The sequence below is a fragment of the Rhipicephalus sanguineus genome, chromosome 1, assembly GCF_013339695.2.
Source record: "Rhipicephalus sanguineus isolate Rsan-2018 chromosome 1, BIME_Rsan_1.4, whole genome shotgun sequence".
Taxonomy (NCBI): domain Eukaryota; kingdom Metazoa; phylum Arthropoda; class Arachnida; order Ixodida; family Ixodidae; genus Rhipicephalus; species Rhipicephalus sanguineus.
The window spans coordinates 282,018,442-282,044,502 of NC_051176.1; the positions used below are offsets into that span (position 1 = coordinate 282,018,442).

A 26,061-nucleotide genomic window follows, 5' to 3' on the forward strand; every position below is an offset into this window, starting at 1 on the left:
TATGCGCTAGGTTCTCCGACGCCGTCTTTTTCGTTCGCTCCGCTATACGTCGGGCCAAGTGAATGGCGTCAGTATGGCCCGTTAATATGCCCGAGGTCAACCAGGCGACGGCACGGTGACGTGCAGCCGCTCTCGATCATTTGACTGCTCACACCATATGCGTGCATCCGAGTGGCGGATGAAGATAGCTAGCGCGTTCTGCCCCCGACATTGCAAGAGCGAATGGGCGTTTTCGCAACGAGCGCGATGAAATCTGGAGGTCGGGCGTACAGTGATCCGGCGAGCCTTTCCGTGATTTGCATGGCCTCCGTAGGCGCCCGATGAATTGCGTGGCTGGCAAGGCGACGCCCTCCAACCGAGGGGCCGCCATTGTTGCCGCGCAGCTTTAGGCTCGTGGAAGCCAGGCGTGCCTGTTTGCTGCTGCCATCGGGTTCGTCAGTCCGACAAGATGGCGGGGGCGGACTAGCCGCCTGGTCACGCTCGTACCGGCCACGTGATTTGGCCTAGGCCCCATACACTTTTACTCCAAACTTGGTTGTCCCGCTCTGATGAAAGTTCAGACGTATTGCGTGAAGTGCGACAAGGTCCCCTCACTCTGCCACCGGCCAGGACTGGATCGTCGCGCGTGTTCGAGGCGATTCTCAGCCGCCGCGCAGGGATGCACGCGCAGGTGCCGCGCCCGACCCAGTCAGCAAGCGCGGAACTGGTCGGGATTTCTCCTTCACCGAAGGGACAACCCGAGGCGGTTACTGTTGTCGGCCAGACTAGGAAGTGGCCGCCGCACATGACGAGCCAGCGTTGGGAAGGGGGTGGGTGGGGGGTGAAGCGCCGGCCAGGAGTTTCCGGCGGGTAGCAGCTGCCCTTTGGCCTTGGAGCGACGTCTGCCGAGAACTCGAAGAACGAGTTTGGCGAAAGTGCAGCAGCCAGGAAAATATGGGGCGCGTCTGGCAGCGACATGCCGTCTGCCGCTTTGTTGTCGCGATGGAGCCGCCGCAACGAGCCGCTACTGCTCGCCATGTGGCTCCGTGCCGCGCTGTTGTTTGTGGTGACGATGGTGATGACCCGTTGCTCTTTTCCAGGGCACCCCCTTCTCGGACACTGACGGCATGACGGCATCGCCGCCTCGCCTACCTCCCGTCAGCGGAGTGCTGGTCACCGCAGTGAGTACACTTCCATTCCGGCTGTTGCACGCAGTACTGCGCAGGGTGAATGATTTCCCAGTAAACAAGTGCTCCTGGTACGGAAACGCAAAACAGCAGTATTAACTTTTGAGGAGCCACCGCATTCGCGCGCACGTATCTAGACATCATGTAGATATCGTATGCGCGTAATGATAATGAGCCCCAACATGACAAGTCGCTGTTTGTCAATGAGACATCGTGAATTATAGCGTGCACCATGTCTTTTTGAGACAACTGTAGTTAATCGCGCAGAACCCGGCGGTGGTGCGTCCTGTGGCGGTGTACTGTGGCCGCGGGCTGGACTTGGACGACGGCTGCTGGAGCAGTGGTTCGGTGTTCAACCTACACAACGAGCGTATGCTGGTGGCGCCTGAACAGCCCACGGGCCACCACTCGGCACCACCAATGCGTTCGTTGAAAGGGAAATCGGCGGCCGTGATGACGCGCACGTGCACCGCCTTCCACCCGGCCCGCTGCAAGTCGTCCTTCTTCCGGTCGATGCCGCACATCGTCAAGATCGCGGACCCTCCGGAGTCACCCTCCTCGAGTGACGGCGGCTCGGCCTTGCTGGACGTGCTCGACTCGGGCCACAGCTCGGCCGCCCTGCTGGCTGAAGAGGATGCACCACCCTCGCCCAGCGATTCGGGAGTGGCCGAGCTGGAAGCCCAGCTGCGCGAGAAGGACGCGGAAATCATGTACTTGCGCCAGACTATGGCACGCAACGAGCGGGCCATCTTCGAGGTCTTCGAGGAGAAGGAGCTGAACTGGTGCAAGGAACTCGATGACGCGTGCAACTACTACGAGCGCCTGTTGCGGAGGCACGGCATAACCGCGCCGCGGGTAAGTGCTTCAGGTTTGGTCCTTCTTTCACGCTGCTGTCCGTGGCTGTCGTGGTTGGGTGCAACACCTTGATATTGCAACAAATGCAGCACGCAAGGCATATGCTCTAGATATGAAAGCTAAAGCGCATAACGCAGAGAACCCAATGTCAACACATTCCCAATCTTGCAAGCCGTATATTGAATACAGTAACGAGAAGCAGGATGAAGTAAAAAAAAAATCTACTGCCGTTAACTTCACGAACATAGGCTTAAAGGGACACTATAAAGGCAAATGTTATGTCGACGTTAATTGTTGAAATACATGTGCTTTTTTAGCGCAAAAAACGACACCACAAGAAAGAAGACAGACATGTGGTGTCGTTTTTCGGGCTAAAAAAGCACCATGGATTCTCACCAACTAGCCCGCCAACGCATTTTCTTGAAATAGATTTCCAGAAACCGCGTAGTGCTTGTTTCGTGCCAAGGAAATGCTTGTTTTGATTGAAAATCACGTTTTAGTGGGCCGCACAGCGTTAGCGCTCTTCAAATTGCGCGCCTGAAAAGGCCTCCTGACGTACATTTGTTTTGCCCAACGCTGCCCGCCTTTACTGCCCGGCAGCCGACGCTGTGGTTTCTGCTCCGAAGGGCACATTACACAACATCACATGGACACGGCGTTTTGTCCAACTTTTCGTTAGAGCGACTTTCATGAGCGTGCAAGGCACACGCAGCAGTACGCGATAACGAAACTAACACTGAGACGCGACCGCGCGAGCGGAGCGCAGCTCTGCGAAAACGGAACTTTTTGCACAATCCGCGCCGTTCTCCACTAACTTTCCACCGCAGCGCCCTCGGCGCATTACAGTGTGGAATAAACGTGATTTCATTCATTCTCCACTGTAACGTAAAGTTATTTTTGCATGAATCAAACAGAAACGCACAAGCAGTATTTTATTACGTCTTGCAATGCTCGGAATGTTCTTTTTTTTATCATAAGTAGCTTGAATACTAGTGATAATTTGTGCTCGGGACTCTTGACGTCAGCGGGCTCGTTCCAAAACGTCCCACTGGTGCCGCATATAGTGTCCTACATTTACCTTAATTTCTCGATTACTAGAGCACTGCTATTGATAATATTGACGTTTTAGACGTTCTCACACATTGACCTTTGATTCTGACATAAATTTTTATTTGCCTTTAGTGTCCCTTTATAATACAAAATAAAACGAAGGTTAAATTTTGTTTTTTATATTGCGCGCCAAAATATCAGCGGGCTCGTTCCAAAACGTCCCACTGGTGCCGCATATAGTGTCCTACATTTACCTTAATTTCTCGATTACTAGAGCACTGCTATTGATAATATTGACGTTTTAGACGTTCTCACACATTGACCTTTGACTCTGACATAAATTTTTATTTGCCTTTAGTGTCCCTTTAATAATACAAAATAAAACGAAGGTTAAATTTTGTTTTTTATATTGCGCGCCAAAATAACAGCACATGGAAGTCGGCGTGACGCCACCGATTTCAATGTGCTTTTTCATATTTTGACCACGTTAGCTCAACTAAACCTGCTGAAACTTTGTATGTCAAGTATATTGTCTCCACATAAGACGATGTACAGCCGCCCATTTTTTAACCTGAACGCGCGAGCGTCGACCGCCGAGTCGGTAAGCGCCGTATTTTTTTATTTGGTTTGGTTTATTCAAGGCAAAATTGTTACAAAATTGCCTTGGGGGACACGACTAAAGGCTGAGTAATTGCCTGACTAGGTCGTGCCACCCTGGAAGCAAAACAGAAGAAACACAACAGCAAGCATTATTAGAACAGAACGCAATAGTACATATTGTCCTACACGGGTTCCAAGATTGAACAGAATTATGAGTAGAGTGTACAAAAATATAAACAAAGCTGTCATTAGAGTGGTGGCAGTACAACAAACGCGTGCTTACCATCAACTTCATGCAAAATACAGTAAAACCTCGGTGATACGATCACGGCTCGTACGAATTTCGGGGCGATACGAATTTTTCTGTGGTCCTGGTCAAGGCCCATTATCCTGCAATGTATTGGAGTACGGTTGTTGCGAACCGATTTGCACCCCGCGACGTTTGATAAGAATGTACGCTAGCGCACAGGAATGAATAGGTGCTGCCCGCGCTGTCGCGGAAGACGCGGCAGTCACGCGTGGGTGCGAGCATGCGCGACCGTCAACGGTGCGTCGTTGCCTCAGAGATAGTGCGCGCGAACCTTGGAGGGTTAATGCGCCTTCGCGTTTAGATTACAGATGACGTTGGCGTCGCGCTTTTTTTTCGCGACGTGTTGACGCGTGCTACTGTGCTCGAGGCAGACACGTGCCTGCCACGTCGATGCAAGCCATGTCCCCTCAATCAGACGTTCTCTGAAACAATATTGAAACTTGGGTTGCGGGTCCGTCATGAAGTTCCAAGAAAGGTGGACGAAGACCCCAAGAGACAAAGCGGACGGTCTTGGCGAAGGAGCTTGGCCTCTATCTATCGTGTGCAAAGCGCTTCTTAAGCCACTTTCGCCACAGTAGTCTTGTGTCATGCAGAACAGCGTAGTAAGATTAGGAAGGGGCTACTAGCGGTCACGGGTCACAACACATCTGGTTCATTAATTACACGCGCGCGCATGCACCGTATATTTATGAGTACAAGTATGATCGTTGACGTCTGAAAACTACTGGCAATAATTCAGAGCTGTTCATGACGTGGCTGCGGCCCTGAGAAACACTAAATCAAAACGTATGTCAACACGCTTTTGTCGCATACTTATTTTCCATGTTTTCTGGTGATACGAATTTCGGATGATACGAATATTTTTGGTAACCCCGCGAGATTCGTATCACCGAGGTTTTACTGTAAAATAAAAATAAATAAACGTCTCGAGTCTATTGCGAGTAGAGTGCACAAAAATGTAAACACAGCACTCATTAGAGTGGTGGCGATACTAACAAATGCATGCTCACAATCGAATTAATGCAAAAAAAGAAACTGTATGACGGAGCACAGCCGCTAAATGAGCGAGAATGCGCGCAGTGAAGAGTCCGATGCAGCTTTCGTCTGCCAGGCTATTATGCGAAAAGGACCGAACCCCACCTGTTTTTTTTTTTTGTCCTAGCGTTTTTGACCTGTTTTTGGCTTGTAGTGGCAGATATCTTTCTTGCCTCACGAAAGTGCTGCGTGAACCACAGAAAAGAAAGAAAAAAAAAAGAAGTTGATGCGCACGTAGTATACTCAGCAGTTGTATATCGCGTCCCATTCGTCTAAAACGCGACCACTTGACCTTTTCTTTATAACTTGATGGCAGCGTTCAGGAAAAAAAAAAAAAAAAGATGACGATAACGGTGCTCAAAAGAAGCGGAGGTGGTGTCCGGTTCCCGGAACAGCCTATAGTCGGAAGTCCGGGGAGGCTCCCCAGACGGCCAAAGCGCGGCAGCCGATCGCCTCCGCGACTAAAGAAACAGTCCCGTTCTCAGAAGGCCGGTAGCCCGGCTCATGACGTCAGTCTCCGGAGGGCGCGCCCGCGCCCATTGGTGCAGGCTTGTGTGTATCCGCCTTTAATGAGGAAATGCCGCGGACTTCTAAATTTGTATTCGACTATGGTAGAAGAAAGGTGCACCGGACTGTCCACTGCGCGCATGCGCGTATTCTCGTTCATTTCGCCGCTGCGCTTCTATTGTACAGCGCTTATCGACTCTGCAATCGACGCTCGCGCGTTCAGGTTAAAGTATTGGGCGGCTGTACGTCAATTTATCGATTAAGAAATACGTAGGCCTAAGAAGACGCCGTCAAAATCTATGACGTCACAGCGAGTTAGTGCGGGCGATAAAAGGTGGCGTCGCCAGGTAAATTTCTTTTTGCGCGTTTTCTAGCGGCAAGGGTAGTGCTTTTGGTGTTGTAAAATGTTTAGGGGTGTGCGAATAGCGAAATTTTATCTCCAATCGAATTCGAATCGAATAGTGCCGAATACTAGTGGCCAGAATATCGAATCGAATATCGAATACAAAAGATTTTATTGAAAATTGAAAGAACGAACAAAGAAATGAAATCTGCTCATGTCCTCGAGCATATAACGCGGTGAGTGACTGCGACGTACCGGAAGACTACGAATTGTCACGCAGAAACACAAGCTGTTCCACGTTACCTGGCTTCAGGCTCTCGCCGTGATGTTACGGTGTTTCCTGCAGTTGAAAACATGCGCTCACTGGGCACCTCAGTAGCAGGGATGGGAAAGTATCGCAAAGCAATTTTTGCGATACCTGGTAAAGTGCAGCTCCATGGCCTGCGGTGCAGCAGTGCTGACTGCCGCACCGCAGATCATCGCAAAAATTGCTTTGCAATTTGCACAGCGTGAACAAATTTTCACATGGGGGTTTCGCGGGCCAGAGTCGGGACGTTTTACGGTGCTTGCGGCATACGCGACCGAACTACGCAAGAAGTCCGTGTCTTCGTTTCGGAAGCCATGTCGTGAAGGGCTTGACAGTTTTCTCATGTGTTTTTTTTTTACGTGTGGAAACGACATAATATCCTTTAGAATAAACATGCGCTCGCTTCTGAACCAGGATATCGGTGAAAGTTTTAACGAAAGACCTATACTGCAACGACGTTAGCGTTGGTTTTAGCCACCCCACTCTAACCAAGTTGCACCATTGGCCTCTGTCGCGTTTTAGATATTCGTTCTGTCGAATTATTCGAAACTTCGAATACTAGCTACTCGAAAATAGAATCTAATTATTCGACTAAGTATTATTCGTTTCGAATTCGAAACTCGGAATATTCGCACACCCCTAAAAAGGATAGTTTACTGACGATAAAGGAAACGTTTTTTGTTAGGTATCCCCTTAACATGCGCGGTAAAACGTTTTCCTTTGTATGCTGGAATTGGACTACGTAATCTCTCTCTCTCTCTCTCTCTCACACACACACAGACACACACACACACACACAATGCAGGGTCGTAGCCAAGGCGGGGGGGGGGGGGTGTTGGGGGTTCGACCCCCCCCCCTCTCGAAAAATATTTCTGGCTACGCCCCTGTTATAACGCCCGTACGCTGTGTCGGCTGTTCTATTTTCTGACGTCGTGCTTCTGTCTGTCTTCCTTACAATATATCTATACAGAGAGAAATTGTAGAGGCAGTGGCTATGCGATGCTTACGCCGTCAGTCTCAGTTACACAGAATGAAGATTCTAAGTCCTCGGCTCCTTTGTTGTCATCAGACGTTTATCTAACGCCTGTTGCGCACTCTTGTTGAATGTTGACCTGTGTTCTCTATCGTCTTTGTTGTTGTTTTACGGTGTACATGTGTTTCTGATCTACATAAGCTCGCGTGTCGTTTCATTAAACGAACAGTTGTCAGTATATCGCTTCGTGTTGTCTCTTCCTGTGTCCCGTGTGCCTTTGCGGTTACCTTTGCTAATTTTGCAGTGTGTCAATGGACTTTCGTCTATGAATGATTAATTTATACGGGTGTTTTTTTCGACTGAGATGTAAAACCTGCTGCAGGATCGTCTCTGTTTCAAAAGTGTATAGTTAACCCATGCCCCTGGCGCAAACCTGTCGTCCATTTAGATGGCCCAAAGCACCTTCTGGGGACATATAGCGTGGTTGGTGCACGGCACGAAGTCTACTCGTTTATTTCGTGCAGTGTCTGTTTTTTGCACTCTTACATATATGACAAGATGGTCCGTAATGTGCCTTGCAGTCTTCCACATAATGCGCGGCAACAGAATTTGATGGATAATAATATCTGGGGTTTTACGTCCTAAAACCACAATATGATCGTAGAGGAAGGCTCCGGAAATTTCGGCCATCTGGTGTTCTTTAATGTGCACTGACATCGCACAGTACACGGGCCTCTACCATTTCGCCTCCATTGAAATGCGACCGCCGCGACCGGGATCGAACCCACGAACTTCGGGTCAGCAGTCGAGCACCATAACCACTGCTCCACCGCGGCGGACAGCATTTGATTAACGTCGTGCCCCTGGCCGGCTCACCCCATTACCGAACTCTGCACATTTCGCCGGTACTTTCTGGGCTCGACAACGCGCAGCTGAGCATATCCGGCGCGAAACGTTAAAAGGTTACCATTTACCTGTTTTATTAGTTACAGCGCAACACAACCGTGTTTTCTTTCCACGTGCTCGCATTTCTGTCCCCTGCAGTACATCTCTCTACTTGCAAGAATACGGGGTGTGGCTTCGTAAATCGAACACTTCCGTATGCGTCTGGCTGCCGTCTAGACTTGTTTCTTTCTTTAGCATCTGGCGTGCACCGAATGCAAGCGCAAATAACACGAACTATACACAGGCAGGAGAGCTGGCTCGAGAGCCGTACAGCGCAATTTATCGCTTGTTTGTCTCCCTCTGTATCGCCCCTGTGTCGGCTGGTGTGTGGCGACCATGGCGCGACAGCGTTGTCTCGAGGCGCCCGGTGACAGCATGCACGCCGTTTCGAAGTGTGCCGGTCGGAAATAGCTGTACGCGTGGTGACAATAAGGCGACTAATAATTAGCGGCTAAATGCCTGGCAGTTTTAAACGGTACAGGACGCTCAATGCGGGCAGTTGGAAGCAGTGGCGTAAATCCAGAAGTCACAAGGGGGGACACACATCTTGCAATGGCGGTCATTTTGTTTTTACAAATAAGCTTTATCTTTAACTATATAAAAATTAAAATCGTGTTTTCAAATTAAGTTTAAAGAAAGAAACGAGCATGAGCAGCCTATAGTATAAGCGTCGGTTGCATGGTGAAATTGATTTCTAAGCATAACTCCTAGGTATGCTTTAGCATATTTCCAGCTATGTCCTTCGGCTTAAACCATGAAATAAGATTACTAGCACTTTGCTGTTATATCGCGTAAAGGTACAGTCTTCCTTTAACTTCAGCGCCATTCCCCCATCGTGTATACCTGTTGGAAATACGATTTGCCTCTGAAATCTTTCTTGTAAAGCATTTTTATGTTAACCGGTGATTTTCTTAAAATAACACGATCATAGTCAAGCGGTTGTATTTACACTTCATCGTGAATGGCTTCCAACAAATCGTCGGCATAAATAACGGAGATGATCAGGGATTCTTTGTTTACCTTGCGTTTCAAAGCGCAGCATAATAAACATTTGCGACGCGTCAGAAGTGACCCGTAGCATTTCGGAATGAACTTCCATAGGATGGCGCCGTGAAAGCTGTCAAGTCTTTGTGGCAAGATTGAGAGGCCTAGTAGTGCCTTCTGTACCGGCCATAAAACTAGTTTCACTTCTTGCGTCACGAAGGTTATTTATCGCATGCCGTTGTCTTGTGGTTGTGTATATAGGACAGACGGCGATGCATTAATGTCCGCTTAAAAGAACGTGAAGCGTCTGTTAAGTCAGGAGAAGGGGCAGATCTGCCTGCTCATTGCCGGGTGTGCGGCTATTCACCTGATCTGAAAGGTACACGAATTATTGGCAAGGGAACCACGCAATACGAAAGAGAAGTGATTGAAGCGTATCAAATCCGAAAACATGGTCCCAACAACTGCATTGTGTTCCTATGTTATCACCATCAAAGAAAGAAATTGCTTGTTTAGAAAGTTGTGGTTACTAGATGCCATTCTTCGCCTTTTTGAATTACACGTGTCTTTTGTCCGACTCATGCGCGTTCGGCTTTCCTGGGAATATTATGTGTGGCTGTTTCATGAAACTTGTTGCTACTGCCAACGTGTGTCTGTCGTCTCCTCTTGTGTACGCGTCCAAGAAGCTGGGTGACATCGTTTCTTCTAGTATGTACCAATAGGCCCAGCAACAGATTCTTGTACTCTACAGTGAAGGGTTTCAGATTTCATAGTTGGTTTTACCTCTGGTTTTACGGAGAGTGCGCTATCCCTAACTGTCAAGAAATTGAAACATAACGTTTGAAAGATTAATCTCAAGGCGGGACACATGCAAGGGGTGTCCCCCCCCCCCCCAGCCTGAACAAAAGGGGGGTCAGGACCCCCCTATGATTTACGCCACTGACTTCTTTTCAACGCTTTCGCGTTTCTGCTAGCGAACGAATGCAGCAAAATACCCCTTGAACGAACGTCAATTAAACGAAATGTTCAGTTGTACGAACTTTTTTAAGTCCGCCACCGAAGCGCCATTGAAGGTATTAGTACTGTTAGCGCGATTCAGTTCAACGGAATTCAGTGCAGAGAGCATTTCAGTTCTGCGAATATGACGCCATCTGATACCTCCCAGGTCATATTGATCACTTCAGCAAGTGCAACCGCACTTTTTGTAGCATAGTTTTACCGTGGTCGGCCTCCACAATCAGCTCCGGCAACGGCGCACCACCGGAGCAATTCGCGGAGGCTACGATTTTACGTTGACAACAGCGCTTCATTACCAGGTGATGAACTCTGGGCCCCCATTAGCTTTGAGCTGTATCGGTGCGAGATATTTTCGTAGATAGCCAGAGCCATAACCGTTTGCTGGTTATCATGAGTGCCAAACGGAAGCTGAAGTATGTGTATCATGACCACCAAGAATTTCAGCTAAGATGTACTTGAGAAACTGAAGTCCTTTGTTGCCCAACAGAGTGTTGTGCCGGATGAGGTGCATAAGAGCTTGGACACAGTAGCACTGACCGTCACCGAGTCCCAAGGGATTCCGTCCGAGGGGTAGGGCAACGTTACTAGAATATATTCTAGTAACGACTAGATTCTAGTAAGACTATATTGTAGTAACGTTGGGTGAGGGGGATGAATGCGGGCAGAGGCCAAAGCTTTCTCCCCCGTCATTCTCGGCGGGTGCAAATAAATGTTATTTCTCTCTCTCTCTCAGTTCATGACCACTGCAGTCCCATGTGCACAAGTGCAGCAAAAGATTACTGCATTCGCCACAAGACGCTCAGTAAGCATGAATCCACATGGAGCATGACAAATAAATTGGCTGAAATTTCATTTGAACATCTGATGTTTGCTTTATAATCTTGTGATTAGAAGCTTGCAACATACAGCTGTTTCAGTTCTGTGATCTTTCACTTAAGCGAACTTTTTCCTGAGGTCCCTTGAAATTTGTTCGAGTGAATTTCACTAGAATATTCTGACGAAGAAATGTAGGAGAGAATATGCTTTGCACGATGCCGGTGCTGCCGCCGGGTTACACATCGACTTGTCTCTTATCACTGTGTGATGGACAAGATTCATGCAGCTATCGCTGTCTGATATTTCATGTATGCAATTGACTCAGTCTTTGTCCCCATCTTAGCGTTAGTTTTACTCCATGTTGTTGCTTTCAGGCGAAGAGTATGCCGGATGCATTGCTTCAAGGAACACTAAGGATAAAAAAAAGCGTTTTTTTTCCCGCATAATCACGACCCTTTCGCAACACCTAAAGCCTAACTCGCCGCGAGAAAACGCGCAAAAAGAAAATGCAGGTGGCTACGCTACCTTGAAGTTCCCGCACCGACTCGCTGTGACGTCATAGATTTTGACGGCATTTACTATAGAGCCCACGTAGTTCTCATTGTGTAAAAATGAAGTACATTGTCCTCCGAGGAGGCCAGAGACTTAATGTACCAAATTTCAGGAAATTTCGCGGAGCCAACGTGGCCAAAATACGAAAAAGCACTTTGAAATCCTCAAAAGATTTCGGCGCGAAATTTAAAAATTAAACTTTGACCATTTTGTCTTCTACTAATAAAACTATGATGGTGAAATTTACGACAGTGGAGTTTTCCAAGAATAGTTTCAGTCCAAGTTGGTTCATTGTTTCACTATAGCTTCCCTTTCAGTGCTTCCAGAAGGCTGATATTTGGCTGCACTTTCTGCACCAATTCAAGGAGTGTAGCACTATTGTTATCGATTCAGCAGTCGCCTGCATCAACGTTACTAGATCTAGTAACGTTCGCCTGCACCATGCTCTTCGATTCCACTTCGTGCAAGACAAGTTTTGCGCGAGTTTACGATTCTCCTGCAAACGGAACTTTTAAAGTGCAGGTACCGCACAAGTCTTGGAAGCAGACATTGTGCACCGCTAGTTCAATGATGGTGCATGGAAATGAATTGTAGGTCCCTAGGCGACGTGCGCAGGGTCTCCATTAGGGGTGGACGAAGTTTCGCCCCCCCCCCCCCTCGAACTCTTTCTCACCCCTTCCCACTGAGGGCCTTACGATCGTTAACAGCGCGTCCGCCTGACTACTATCCGTGGCTGTCAGCGTAGCCGTCTGTGACGGCGCGGTGTTCTCACGTGTTTGGGCGGCGTCGTGCATTGTTGTTTGCTTTGTACTTTCTGAGAATACGAAGTCTTCCGAGTGTACATGCCGGGAGCTGGATCTGGGTAAAGCCTTCGCGCTGCTCAATCGGTCAAACGCCCCATTGCGTGCATATATGTCCTGAATCGTCGTATGCTGAATGCCGGCGCAACCTACGTCGCCGCATGTCGGATCGGTGTAATCAGTCGCTTTCTGCGCATCGCAATCTTGCTAGCCGATCGGGATCGTAGGCCGTCTTCTGCACCGTGTGAATGAAATCAACCTACTCGCGTGCTACTCGTACACGAAGGACTGTCTCGCATGGGTGTACAGGGGGAATTTATCGCGATTGCTACAGTTTGCCATAACAATAGCGACGCGATTATAGGGGAAGGGGGGGGGGGAGCAAAAAAAAAAAAAAAAAGAGAGAACACGTGCAACATTGGCATGTTGGAAAGCACAGTCAGCAGCTTGGAGGGCCCTCATGATGACGTCACGAAGATTCCACTAATCATAGGCGACAAGGTTCGTGGTGTTTCCAGTCTCTCCTGGTGCGCATTTTTGACAAAATAGTCATTTTCTCTAGTTTAAGCCAATTTTCCGCATGCTTTCCGAACCTTCTGGGCGAAAAAATTATAAAGTAACACCACAACCTGGTTACCACCACAATCCTGTGATCCCCCCACTATGGCATGCCTTACACCTTACAGAGTGGGCGTATTTAGCACGTCATGACCTTGAGAACTCATTTAGCACGTCATGACCTTTTGTCTTCGAACACACGGCTTATGCCTTCAGAGTGATCACGAGTGCGCGCTCGGGCACGTGGCGGCATCACGCAGCGACCGCAGTAACTATGCAGCTCGCGATGCTCAAATCAGCTAATGGCCGTGGACCTTGAGTTTATGGCGTGGCCATTTGGGTTTAGGGCATCATTTGTAGAGGGAACAGGAAACGATTTCTAGCTGACCTTGAGAATTAATTGCAACTTCCAGGCCACACACGTGCTGCGCTAACATTCGGCTCACATGTTCTCGGAAGCCTCGACTACCGATTGGCAGCGTTTTCTGACCATGCTGTAAAAGTGTTGCAGGGCCCCTTTAATTGTAACGCGCGCGCGCGCGCGCGCGCGCGCGCACACACACACACACACACACACACACACACACACACACACACACACACACACACACACACACACACACACACACACACACACACAAAAAAAAATTGAATTAATGTGATGATGCTGCTTGTCCTATCTGTCATCAACAATTTCCATTTTAGTGCTTCGATACTAAAAGTGAGCACACACAGCTCACATTTGGAAGGCTGCCGTAGTGATGCTTCCCACTTGTTTTATTTCGTATCAGTGGTTTGACCGCCTGTGTGTTGTCACTCTAAGCGTGAATGCGAGATGGTGGTTTTCTTTAGCTTTTGCTTTGTTCCCTTTGGGCAGTTTAGAAGACACATGAAAACAGGTCTTCATGCATTCGGCTACATGCTGTTGCTACTGCATGCATTGTGCAAAACCCACTATGCGAGGAGGAATAGGAAAGCTGTAAATAGTTATAAAGCAAAAATTCACAGACGATTACGATACTGCCTAATGCAAATTCTGAGCGCAGCTTCGTGTTGGGTCAAGGCCAATTGTGTTTAAAGCTTTGGCTTTCTGGAAGGTGTCGACTACACCATAAATCACAATTTTTTTGTGAAGTAGGACAGCACCCACTACGCCAATATCCGTCTTTCCGCAAGTAAGCGAGGTACCCGCTACATATCTGTAAGGTATTATGTGCACTTTGTTGATGCTGCATGTGGCTGATGACGATGAAGAATTATGAGTGAGCACTTTGCAGTGGGTGGGAAGCATTAAACCACACACTTGTTGCACAATTAGCATTGCGTGATGGCTGGTTGTTATTTCACTCTTCTGCCACGCTATATTACATAGCATAATGCAATTCCTTGTCTGACATGACGCCTGTATAGGGTCTTTTTGCAATCGAATTTCAAGCACCAGCGTGGCTTTGTTGTAGAATACTCGACTGCCAAGGATAGGACCCGGGTTCAAATCCCATTCCATGCTGGGTATTTTTCTGTCATTTTATTTTTTCATGTCTATTGGTTACGCCACCGACGGTCAATGCAGGAATGGGCGCTTAGGAGCTGTGCTCTAAAAAGAATTATGTCTTATATGTGTTTGATTTGGATTACTGATGTGCGATCATTTCTACCATGAGAGGGGTACATGCCAGCATTTTGGTGGAGTGTATCAACAGTACGGCAAAGAAATAAGGATATTTTTACACATAGAAATGAAGCTTGCTGCTCTTGATGGCAGGCATAAATGGGTGTTGGTGTAATTGGAGAACATTTAATGCAGTCTTTCGCTTAATTGTGCCATAGTACTAATCTGCTATTGTAACCACATGCAGGATGACAGCCCAGTGTTCAGTGGCAGTCGATTCGAGGAGGCCAGCTGCCGGCCTGGGGGTGCGATCAAGCTGTCATGGCTGGAAACACCACAACTGGACAGTGAGGTGGCTGAACTCACTACGCTCATGGAGGATTCGCAACTCTCAGGAAATGCTGACAAAGAAAGGCACCGACTTCGGCTCGAGCTGCATCGCTGTCGGCGTCAACTGCAGGTTGCCTTGCAGAATTTCGAGGAGGAGCGCCAGCGATGGCAGGAAGAGCGCATACGGGCTGCTCAGTACCAACGTCAACTGGAGGCCGACTACTGGCAGCTCTTCAGCCACAACCAGGAGCTGTTACGCGCCGTGTCACGCACCAGCCTGCCACTTGAGCTGTTTGATGGCTGGTACCACTCAGAATCCAGTTGCTGAAAACTAACCACACCCATCTGTGATATCTTCAGTCCGGTGCGCCTCTTCCTCCTAGAGAAGGGGCTTGTCTCCAGGGTTGGCATGATTGGCTCAGCGTTTCAGAATTGGAAACTTCCATTGGCATTGTTTTGTGCAGATTTCACTTGTTCAATTGAAGGTGACTAGCCCTCGCACTAATTTTGCAGCACTTGTATCTTTAAAAATATGGAAAGTCTATGAATTATAATGGCCTTTCTAAGCTGAAATTTCTATGTTCACAATTTGTTTATGCGCATAATTATGACATTCCTCGCACATATCTACAAAACAATGAAGTGGATATTCTCTCAGTGAAAAAGTTTTACTCCTAGGCAGTGACAGAATATATCTCATACATGCACCCAGTCTTGAATGTGCTGCAATTTGATAAAGACCATTCATACATTGCAGCACCATAGTGTGGAAGAACATTAGAACCTACATGCAAAAGTGCTGCAAATATAGTCAGCTTGAGTTTTCTCAAAGCATATATGGGCGAGCGGCAGCAACAAGAAAGATCTCAGTTACCCTAAGCAGAAAGCACACGAATGTAAAGTGTGCATCACAAAATATCTCCATGAATGCACGTTTCCGGCTCTGTGGCGATGAGCAGATGAATTGTGCATATTGTGCATATCTCTGCACCTTACCCCAAATTATTGAGCTTTCACAGTCTAGCCTGATCCATTTACACAGCAGCTTGTGGATTTAGCTATGGCGAGCATTGATGATTTGTGGCGACTCATTAAATTGTCAGTGTAACGTTGCTGCTACAGCATTTATAAGTAGGTTGCACTGCAGTGTGTTCTCCAAATCAAACCTCCCCTTTGCCAAGCCTGCACTAAAATGAGCCTAGTAACAATGACCCACCTTGTTATCATTTGAAAGTGGTTCTAAAGCAAGTGAATATTCTAACAAAGCCCACTTACCAAACAGTAATATATCATTATGTCCAGCGAGGTTGGTCATGAAATGAGGGTGGTCGTAGTAATTGGGCTTCTGTGTATATGGGCGTGTCTTGGTGTGCCCATTTGCACATTGCATAGTGTTTGAAAGAAAAGCACTCTGCAAAGAGGCCCCCCCTTTTTTTTTGTTTTCTTATGTGCAATTTCATTTATATTTTCCCCAGCAATGCTACAGGTATAGCAAGCTGTGTATATAGTTATATGGCTTTGTTGCCAGCCAGATATGTATGTCTTGCCAAAGGTTGCATCCACCTCCTGAACATGCGTTGTTACTTTGTTTAAAGAATGGTAGATTGACCATAGAAAGCTTCTATGGGTGTTGTTCCAGTGTGTTTGTACTATGTGGGCATTTGTATGAGATGTGTTAGTTCCTGTGTGCTTGCTTGGTCAGCTGCATTTTTGCCCAGTTTTCCCAGTATTTTTCTTTTTGGGCCCAGACATATTTTGGCTGCAAACTCACTGCCACTTTAATATTGCCCATGTGAAAGGTGCATGGGAGAGCTGCATGTATTTAGCCTTGCATTTAAATAATCAATGGTAGCTGTTCATGTGCCAACAAGCATTGAGAATGTGTATTTTGATGACGTGTGTGTGTGCGTGCGTGCGTGTGCACCTTACAAGGTGTGATATCAGTGCAAGCAGGCAAGTAGCCGACAGTGCCCATGTGGCCACATCAGAGAGCCTGAGTGGTTTGCATGCTGAAAGGGCAATGTTCTCCTTCCCTCATTTTCACCATCGCTGCCCTGGCAGTTGTGATGTGGCTACCCTATTCAAGGATAGCACATCACTGTGATGTAGTCAGTAGCACTGCACACAAATTTCATGTTGTATTCCATATGTCAAGATGTTATGTAGTGTGCTGCTGAGCTTCTTGCCAACATTTATAGAGAGAAACAAACTTGTGGCAGGACATTCTCTGTAAACAAGAATGTATTTCTCATTACTGTATAGTCTTTCAGAGTCAATGATTTCTGTTATCATTCAGGAAAAAACCTTGACTGTGCACAACCTTCTGAATTCATATTGCTAGGAGTGGATGGGCAATATTATTATTATTGGTGGCTTATGTTTGTACAAAACAAGAGCCCTGTGGGTAATTTTTTTTGGTAGCAGAACTCCAATTATGTCAAGACAACATTATAGTAAAGTATTGTACAGAAAAAGAAAGTTCAGCACCTTGGCATCGGATCGGTTCGCATGCCAATTAAATGAGGGATGCAAAGGAGGACTGAATTCAAAAGGTAGTGCCATGGCAATGGCTTTCTTAAATGTCGGAACAGTGTTTTTTGCTTTCAAGTAGCACAATCACTATTCTACCATAATACACATACAAAAAAACTTAAAAAAAAAGATGTCTGCAAAGCATTCATAAATATGACACTGTGTGTATGACATTCAATGGAAAGTACCTGCTGCTTAATAAAGTTGCATATCATGTTTTGTCACTGTGAATAGCCTTGTTCATTTTTTGTGCTGGAAAAGCCATCAGGTCAAGTCACATTGTTTAAAGTTGGATTTATTTATTTATTTTTTTTTTAATTTTTGTACAAGGAAATCGGGGTTTCGTTTTTATTAAGTAACCCGAGTAACATGAAGCTTCACATGCAGTGTAAATTCACAGCCAGCTTGAAGCTTGTGCAAAGTAACAACACAACATGTTGCTCCTGTGCAGCTGCATAACAGTCCATCATGAAACTGACTAGAGTGCACATCACTGCTCTGAGTTATGAAAACACGGGAACCATTCTGTGCAAGACAGAAGGCAGGGAAGAAAAGAGAAATGGTCGTAGTCATGTATGGGGCTCACAGCAGTCGTGGAATGCCTGGGAATGTCAATGTGTTCTTATCAGAAATCTGCAAGTCTGCTTAACAGCTGACTGTGCATAAGACAGCCAAAAAAGATCAAAACCTGCCTCCTCAAGCAAGACTATTTACAGCACCAGGTTCGGCTTTCAGCTGCTCAGTTTTATTCCTGTAAATAAACAAATGGAAGAAAGCCGTGTGTTGTAGGTAAGGTAGCCAGAAACAGTTTTATGGCCATCAAATCACACCCAATTAGAAAGCTAAACTTTATGCACTATATTCAAGCAAATGCTGCTAGTACCTGCTTAAGGGGGTATGGTAGGGTAAACAGGCCATCTTAGTTTAAGCTTCATATCTCAAGAACTGTTGCATATACTTTGAAATTTTTCGTGATTAATAAAGAAAGCTTTTGGCCTTCACTCTGTATAATTTTTAGCCCATAGCTTTTTGTATATGACTTTTTGTATATAATTTTTTTTGTACATGAGCACCAAATTTTAGACTGGGTTGTAAAATTAAATGTACCTTTTCTCAAAAACAAATAAAGCAGTATGACCACGAAATTTTGCATGCTAATTCCACATGGTAGTGGTATTAACCCCTAGCTAAAAAACGGATTGCTATATTTATCTCACAAGAAAAAAAGAATCTTGACCTCACCACCTGTCGTGTCGTAAGAGAATTTTCAATCAACCTTTTTTTTTCTTAATCATATCTTACACAGTTTTTCAAAGTTTTAGGTTCACGCTATTTGGAAGGGATTTAAGTATAATCTCAGAAAATTTCAGCGCAATTGGTCGGATAGTTTTCCAGAAAAGGTACATTAAGTTTGGACAACTTAAAAAAAAAAGTGATCGTGAGAAAAATGCACTTTTACTTAAAGCATGTGCGGAAAGTTCCCAGCACAAAGCAATGACTACGCTACAAAAAGCATTCCTAGACAGAAAATTTGCAATCAAGACTTATGAAAATGGCAGGAAATGAATACATTTAACCGATCTAGCCATATTTATTATACAAAGGTACATACACACAGAAACAATGATGCAAAACATGTCAACAAACCTCGCAACCGTCGGGAAGCGCGGCTTTTGGCGGCATTTTTAAATGGCTTCAAGCGCTCCTACGCGCTTGCCAATGCACAATTATGCTCCAGAGCGTGTATTTTTTATTAATGAAATGAAAAAAAAAAAATATCACTTTTTTGGTCGATTTACCCTACCATGAGAGAACTAAATGACAGAACTAAGTATAGATGCCTGGCCATTTATCAGCCTCCCAATGTGAAAACATACCAATGATCGTAAACACTCATGAGGGGCCCACATTTAAACACACACATATGAGATTGACTGAAGCCATTTCGGCGCAGCTACTAGAGCAGCTAAAACATCATTTTGGAGCAGCATAACAACCCTTTGGAGCAGTTACCTGTCACACATTTTCGAACGCAAATATTTGAGTCTCCAAGCTGGACCAGATGAACATGTATAATGAAATCGCTTTATGCACACAAGCATGGTTGTTATGCACACATGCATGGATGCATGGAAATAATGGTGGTAATGTAAATATGGATATGTAGTGCCTGCCGTCCTTTTCCTCTGAAAAACTGCGAAAAACGCTTGGCGCAAGTTACGAGATTTTTACCGAAATGTAGCAAGTTCGACCTCTTGGCGCAGCTATCACATCACTGCACAAGTGATGCAGAACTATCGATGGTACTATCGATACTATCGATAGCTGAGTCACTATCGAACTATCGATGGTAAAAGATACTATCGATAGCGCTATCGATAGTAAGTACTATCGATAGTTAAAGATCAACAGCGCGAACTCAACGCAGAATAAACTTGGTTTCCCGCATGCGTGGTACATAGTGAAGCCAGATGAGCAGGCTGAAGGGCAAGAAAGTTGACATGCTTGTGTTCTTCACCAGAGTGCTTCGCTGACACATGATCATAAAGTCAAACTGTTCAGCTGTAGTGGAAACGAAGCTGTTGCATGGGTTGAACTGCGCGGCTTCAGTTTTATATTGCATTTTATGATTTCAAAGTAAAAAAAATGATCAAGAACAAAGTTTGGCAATTGTAAGATGTAACTGGTTGCTTTTAAATACAAATTTATTGATGGACATATGCCACCATTTTCACTGTGCAAATAATATCTCTCGCCAAAAATTTGCCCATAAATAAGGCCAAGCTGATAGCAGGCTATCGCGAATATTTTGGCAATTTGGCCAGCCAGCAACAGCATCGTTATTCGCACCACTATGCATAGTTTGTCATGTGGTTGTGACGGTGAAGAATGCTGCAGCAAGACTGGGAAATACGAAGCTCTTTATTTGGTCAAACTTGTGCCCAGAAAATTAAAACTCCGAATACAAGCGATACACGCAGCACTCTGATAGTGGCGAAAACAGTCGCCGGCCGTCGAGTAACCTGATAATCGGTAGAACGCTTCGTCTTTTATACATCAGTCATCAAACCTTCCAGCCTTATTGCTGGTGCTCGCGTAAGCTCTCGAATAATTTTGAATATTCGCGTCCGGCGCGTAATCTTAAGATGTCCAACAATCGCGAAGCTTCTCAAACATTGCGGCGCGGTCTTCGTCAAACGCTGCTGACTGTGGGTGAAACCCGAATACATCAAAACAAAGAAATAAACACGCGTGGCAGTAATATCGCTAGCAATATTACCGATGGTACTACCGATTCGACTATCGATGGTTTATAGATAGTTCTACTATCGATAGTCAATTTATCGATAGTTCTGCATCACTACACTGCACACAAAAGCAGGGGCAGCCACTGTCGCAGTGCTAATGCCTGTAACACTGAGCAGAACGTGCAGTGCTGGTCTAGTGGCTGAATTTCCTTTTTTTTTCTTAAATTTACCTTTAATTCAAAATAAAATTCCAAGCTTCAGTTAAACCTATTGCTTGTCTTTTGCATAAATGACAGTTAGTTTCTTGCTTCTGATTTCTGCAGTTCTAAGCTTTTTAAACAGTACTGAAGATACAGTGTGAAAAAGCACGGCCACGAAAAGCAAACACACAGGACAAGCGCAGACTTCCTATTGACATGAAAGCGTACAGTTACAAAAAAGAACAGGAAAGAAAAAGCGCTGACACGAAAGCAGCAAAAACAGCATTAACAGTCACAGTGGCCTACTGCGCAAAGCCCCACATTACAAGAAACAGAGCTCCCTGTTGCATTTCATGTCAATAAAATTCAGTTGGAAATCAGCGCTTGTCCTGTGTGTTTGCTTTTCGTGGCCATGCTTTCTTGCACTGCTTATTTTCAGTACGTATGAATAACCAACTAGCCCAGTCAGCTACTTTAATAAGTTTTGAAACAGGTTGACAAAGTTTTCTTTTTACTGACTAAAATGCACAAGAACACAAAATTCAAGTTTAAAAGTGATGCTGTGCTCACCTGAAAATTTGTTAGAACACCTGTTTCCTTTTTCTTAAGGTGGCTGTGGTAGCTGCTTCAGCAGCTCTGCATATGGCGTATCTGGACTGGCAACACCTTTAATGATGTTGTAGAACTGCGTTTTGTGGTGCTCATTCACAAGCTGTAAAAGACATGACATGTCAGCTTAACCACTGATTACAGCAAGAGGGCCAGCCTGAACTTGCCTGTCGTTGGAAGTCCAAAGCAGAAATATAGAAGAGCTCTTTGTCATGATCTTCAAACATGCCCATTCTGCCCTGAATCAATGGGAATCTGATCACAATGGTCAGGAAAAAATTTATTGGCTAGTCAAAATCAATTTAATTTCACTAGTGGCACTGCTAATGCCATTTAATGAGTGCTGGAGGCCCGCAAATGCCACCACTACACTCAGGGCTGAAGTGCAGTTCATTTCACCTACACCCATAAAGTTTCCTATTATATTAACTAGAGGGGAATGTGGCACCATCATCTATTCGGGTTTCCCAACGGCAGCGCAGCTGTGTTGCCATGGGAAAGCAGTATACGTGTGTGCGAGGCTTGTGTTGGCTAACGTTGGGTGAGGGCTGGCCTAAAAAGTGGATAAAGCTGCACAAATAAAGCTACGTTAAAGGGCCCTGCTATGCTTTCTCAGCATAAACGCTGCCAATCGGTAGTCGAGGCTACTAAGAACATGTGAGCCAAACATTGTAGCGCAGCATGCGGCCTGGAATTTACAATTAATTCTCAGTCAGTTAGAAATCACTCACTTTTCTCTCAACAAATGATGCCATAAACCCAAATGACTGTGCCATAAACACAAAGTCCACTCCCATTGGCTGATCTGAGTATCGTGAGCTACATAGTTAGCGTGGCTGCCGGAGGATACCGCAATATACCCACGCGCTCGCTCGCTATCAAGCCGAAAGTAGGCTGCGCTTTTCAAGAAAAAGAAAAGAAGGGGCTCAAGGTCATGACGTGCGCTGACAAACGGACGTAGCTTCTTGCCCCCCCTCCCCTGCGTAGCTTGCAGCGCACTCACTGGTACGAAAGGAGAGAGAAAGCGCTCAAAATGTGCAACGAATCCCTGAACTCCGCTTGTACTTGACAGATTCTAAAAATTTTTGTGGCGGTCGATTTGTGAGGCACGCCCCGCCACGGTGGTCTAGTGGTTATGGCGCTCGACTGCTGATGCGAAGGTCGCGGGATCGAATCCCGGCCGCGGCGGCTGCATTTTCGATGGAGGCGAAAATGTCTGAGGCCCGTGTACTTAGATTTAGGTGCACGTTAAAGAACCCCAGGTGGTCGAAATTTCCGGAGCCCTCCACTACGGCGTCTCTCATACTCATATGGTGGTTTTTGGACGTTAAACCCCAGATAATATTATTATTATTATTATTATTATTATTATTAGATTTGTGAGGCAAAAAGCTCTAATGAAGCCATTTGATGATTACTTGGAAAAGTGTTGCAGCACCAGGCCCTTTTAAGGCCAGACCTTCATAAACAGATCTCATTCACCTGTATTACATTTTACAATAAAAGTTTACAGACTTGCATGGCATAACCAAGTGGTGAAAAGAAGAAACAGACCCCGAGAAACTGTTGCAGAGTGAGTGCTCATGTTGTCTGTCCTCCAAACTTAGTGGCTGGTCAGTACTTTTTACGCTTCATAAAATTGTACTTGAAGACAGAAATTCTTAAATATAAATAAAACTTGTTTTTGTGTAACACTAAGAAAAAACATGGCTGATCCCTCCGTCATAGGAATCGGTATAACACGAAAGTGAAACGTGTCTTCACAGAAGTAGTGCTTATTGTGTAGTGATATATGAGAGCTTGTACAACGTCTATTCGTGTTTGGCCGCTATACCACCGTTTGACGTGGATGCACCCATATTGACAGCATGTCTCTATCGCGACGACTAACGCCCATGATCATGATTAAACCGTTGTGGTAGCTGACGGTGTGAACATATATTTGGACACAGCGAATCGTGAATCCCGCTTAAGGATGATATCAACAAGCTCATAATCAACACTGGTACCCGGTATGCACTTCTTCAAAGCGTCGTCAATTAAGGAGAGAAACGGCACGGTGTGCACTTTCTAGTAATGGGTAGCCGACGCCTGTGCTCATGCATACATAACACACACTGCGCTTCAGCAACACGGGAGGTAGATGTTCGTAGCCTGAGCCGCAAACGCGTGCGACCCGCTGGCCTCTGTCTCGCAGGCGCTGCTCTCGCTCCACCAAGGCACGACATTCGCCCGTCGAAATCGCGTCCTTTCTGCAACGCATATTGCAGCAGTTTTGTTAGTCGGTGCTCTCGCAATTGAAGCAGTCGGCGGCGGAGAAATCCCGTTGGTGTACGTGGAAGCTGTACTACTCCGATGAGCCGACGCACGCTAACACGAAGCCAAAGGCAAAGAACGTAACTGCGTCAAGGGTGCCTCGGCGACGCCAGCGCGGCCAGTCTACCTCTCTGGTATCGAGACGCTTTAACCACGACCTCCGATATCGCTTGCAATCTCGGAGTAAGCGCTAGTAAGTGTCGATCGTGACACGGCCGGGCTAGACGAGCGCGCGCGCGCGGTCTAGCCCGGCCGTGATCGTGAAGCATTATTTCTTTTTACATCTCACAGACGGCGGCACCACCCCGCTCCGCCCGCCGCGAAAGAGAATGTGTGAAAGATATAAGGCGCGTTCGCGCCGTGTCTACCATCTTTCGCGTTAGCTTAGTCGGTAGCGCGTCGGGCGCTTGCCGTCGCGGCCGCAACGTCGTGGGTTCGATTCCCAACGGGGTATCTTTTTCTTGGTTTTTTTCTTTCTCACCCGTTGGCGTCCATTTTATCAACGTCATATCCGTGACGGATGTACTTGGTGGACCCCGGCATAAAACACTTTCGTGTTAAAAAAAAAAGCCTTATTACGTGCTGCTTTAGTACAAAACGAACCGTCGTGACGGACGGAACACTGCCAGCCAGATGTGTTTCGAGCTGCCCAGGCCCTCTGAGAATGATGCCAATCTGATATACCCCAGAATTCCCATCCATACAACATCTTCATCTACACCTACAGTTTCACAGTCAGTGATGCAAGTTCAGCAACAGTAAGTGCAAATTTGACTTTCCAAAGACATTATGCCTGCAGTGGTGCACCAACCAGTTCAAAAAAAGAAAAGGAAGGGGCACAATCCCCTGACTTCCTTCACATATTATATACAGGACGTTTTTTTAGACAATACAGATTTTTAATAAAAATTCTATGACAGTGAGGTTCCTGTTGTTTTCGCACATGAACTCTATGTCGAAGCAGAAATACTTTTCCGCAGCAAAAATGATGTTGACACAACTAATTAACAAGAACTCATTAATTAACTTTTTAATTATTGACTTGAGGGCAGGTATTCATATTATAATGTTGTAGTGCGTGCCAATTTATGGCATTCCTATTTTTTTAGGAATCGCGAAAGTTGCACGTAGTTCGAGATATTCATCATCGAATTTCAAGGGTGAAATCGAAACTGATCGTGCCTGGCATGCACAAAGCGCGGCTGAACACCGGAATGACACGTGACAGGGAAGTGATGAAATTTGAATGAAGGTGTGCCAAAGCAGAATATGGTCACAAGAATCGGCAAGAATTCTGACATACAATAGTAGAGAGCTTAATGTTTGCGTGTGATGGGCGGTGCCTATCTGTTTCTTTCTTAAACTATAAAGAGGTGTGAGTAACTATTTCGCGTGTCTGCAAGAAGAAGCGCCGCAGTGGCTGCCCCCGAGTTTTATGGCTCCCAGACAAAAGAAAGGATGATACTGCGGTTTTCTTGTGCACAGTTCGAAAGAAACAGATAAGCGCAAAACACTACGCGCAAAAGTAAGGTGACGCGCGGGCACAAGTGATATGACTTTTCACGAAAACATACGGCCGTGGTGTGCTGTCATTCAAAGTTTACCACTCCCATGTGACAGGTAGTTCTGGTCTGATGTAGCAGAACGGTCGCGCTTCGCGCGCCAGGCGCGATCAGTTTCGATTTCGCCCATGCAATTCGATGACGAATATCTCAAGCTACGTGCCACTTTTGCGATTTCTAAAAAATAGGGATGCCATAAATTAGCACGCACTAAGACGTTGTAATATAAACACCTGCCCTCAAGTCAATAGTTAAAGAGTTAATTAACAAGTTTTTGTTAATTAGTCGCAACAGTGTCATTTTAACTGCGGCAAAGTATTTCCGCCTCAACGCAGAGTTCATGTGCGAAAACGGCAGGAGCCTTACTGTCATAGGATTTTTATAAAAAATCTGTATATTCTAAAAAAAAAAACACCCTGTATATCTCCGCTATGAATTTTATATGCAACAATGTTGCCAAAGACCAACGAAAAAGCTGCTTGAGAGGAAGGACTTGGCCATGCTATACACATACAATGACATTGTAGGAAGAGGAGGGGGAAAGACAAAGTACTACAGTGAAGCAAGCAAGTGGGTGCGAGCACAATGATGAATGTTGAAACGTTAAAAAACGAGTGGGTTTAGTTTTGTTGGGGAAGACAAGGGGAGGGGTGTGGGTGCTGCTGATTCTTCAAGTGGTGCAAAAAATAGAAATCTTCACGTGTAAACCGTAGTTGTGAATCTCAGTGGCATATTATTCCAAGAAAACAGATTAAGATGAGATACTGTTCTGAGAGTTGAAGATCAAGCAATAAGGCAATTAGAAAAAAAGAAGCAGCAACTGAATGTATTTGAACT

At 45.9% G+C, this 26,061-nt stretch overlaps 2 protein-coding genes across 3 annotated transcripts in view; one reads left to right on the plus strand and one right to left on the minus strand.

Moving 5' to 3' along the window:
- Window positions 1–797: 797 nt before the first annotated feature.
- LOC119379135 (leucine zipper putative tumor suppressor 2 homolog) lies at window positions 798–17,520 on the plus strand. 2 transcript variants are annotated; one of them, XM_037648322.2, is made up of 4 exons: window positions 798–1,160; window positions 1,434–2,021; window positions 10,826–10,894; window positions 14,675–17,520. In XM_037648322.2, the coding sequence occupies exons 1-4, from the start codon at window positions 1,107–1,109 to the stop codon at window positions 15,083–15,085; spliced, it is 1,122 nt and encodes a 373-aa protein (XP_037504250.2). In that variant the 5' UTR covers window positions 798–1,106; the 3' UTR covers window positions 15,086–17,520. The 2 variants fall into 2 exon arrangements, with proteins under 2 accessions (XP_037504250.2, XP_037504252.2); XM_037648324.2 differs by lacking the exon at window positions 10,826–10,894 and having other exon boundaries at window positions 799–1,160.
- A 62-nt stretch (window positions 17,521–17,582) lies between these two features.
- Window positions 17,583–26,061, minus strand: part of LOC119379130 (huntingtin) — a 196,346-nt gene continuing 187,867 nt past the window's right edge. The window contains exons 59-61 of the mRNA XM_037648317.2: window positions 21,514–21,601; window positions 21,308–21,449; window positions 17,583–18,040 (exon numbers count right to left, since the gene is read on the minus strand). Coding sequence (XP_037504245.1) covers window positions 21,342–21,449; window positions 21,514–21,601 — 196 coding nt within the window. The 3' untranslated portion in view covers window positions 17,583–18,040; window positions 21,308–21,341. The remainder of the gene's footprint in view (window positions 18,041–21,307; window positions 21,450–21,513; window positions 21,602–26,061) is intronic.

Bases quoted from the DNA above. Each gene is read 5' to 3' on its own strand.
- LOC119379135 (XM_037648322.2), top strand. From the start codon at position 1,107: ATGACGGCATCGCCGCCTCGCCTACCTCCCGTCAGCGGAGTGCTGGTC. The intron at 1,161-1,433 runs GTGAGTACACTT...TTAATCGCGCAG, and splicing joins GCGGAGTGCTGGTCACCGCA to AACCCGGCGGTGGTGCGTCC. The intron at 10,895-14,674 runs GTAAGCATGAAT...AACCACATGCAG, and splicing joins CATTCGCCACAAGACGCTCA to GATGACAGCCCAGTGTTCAG.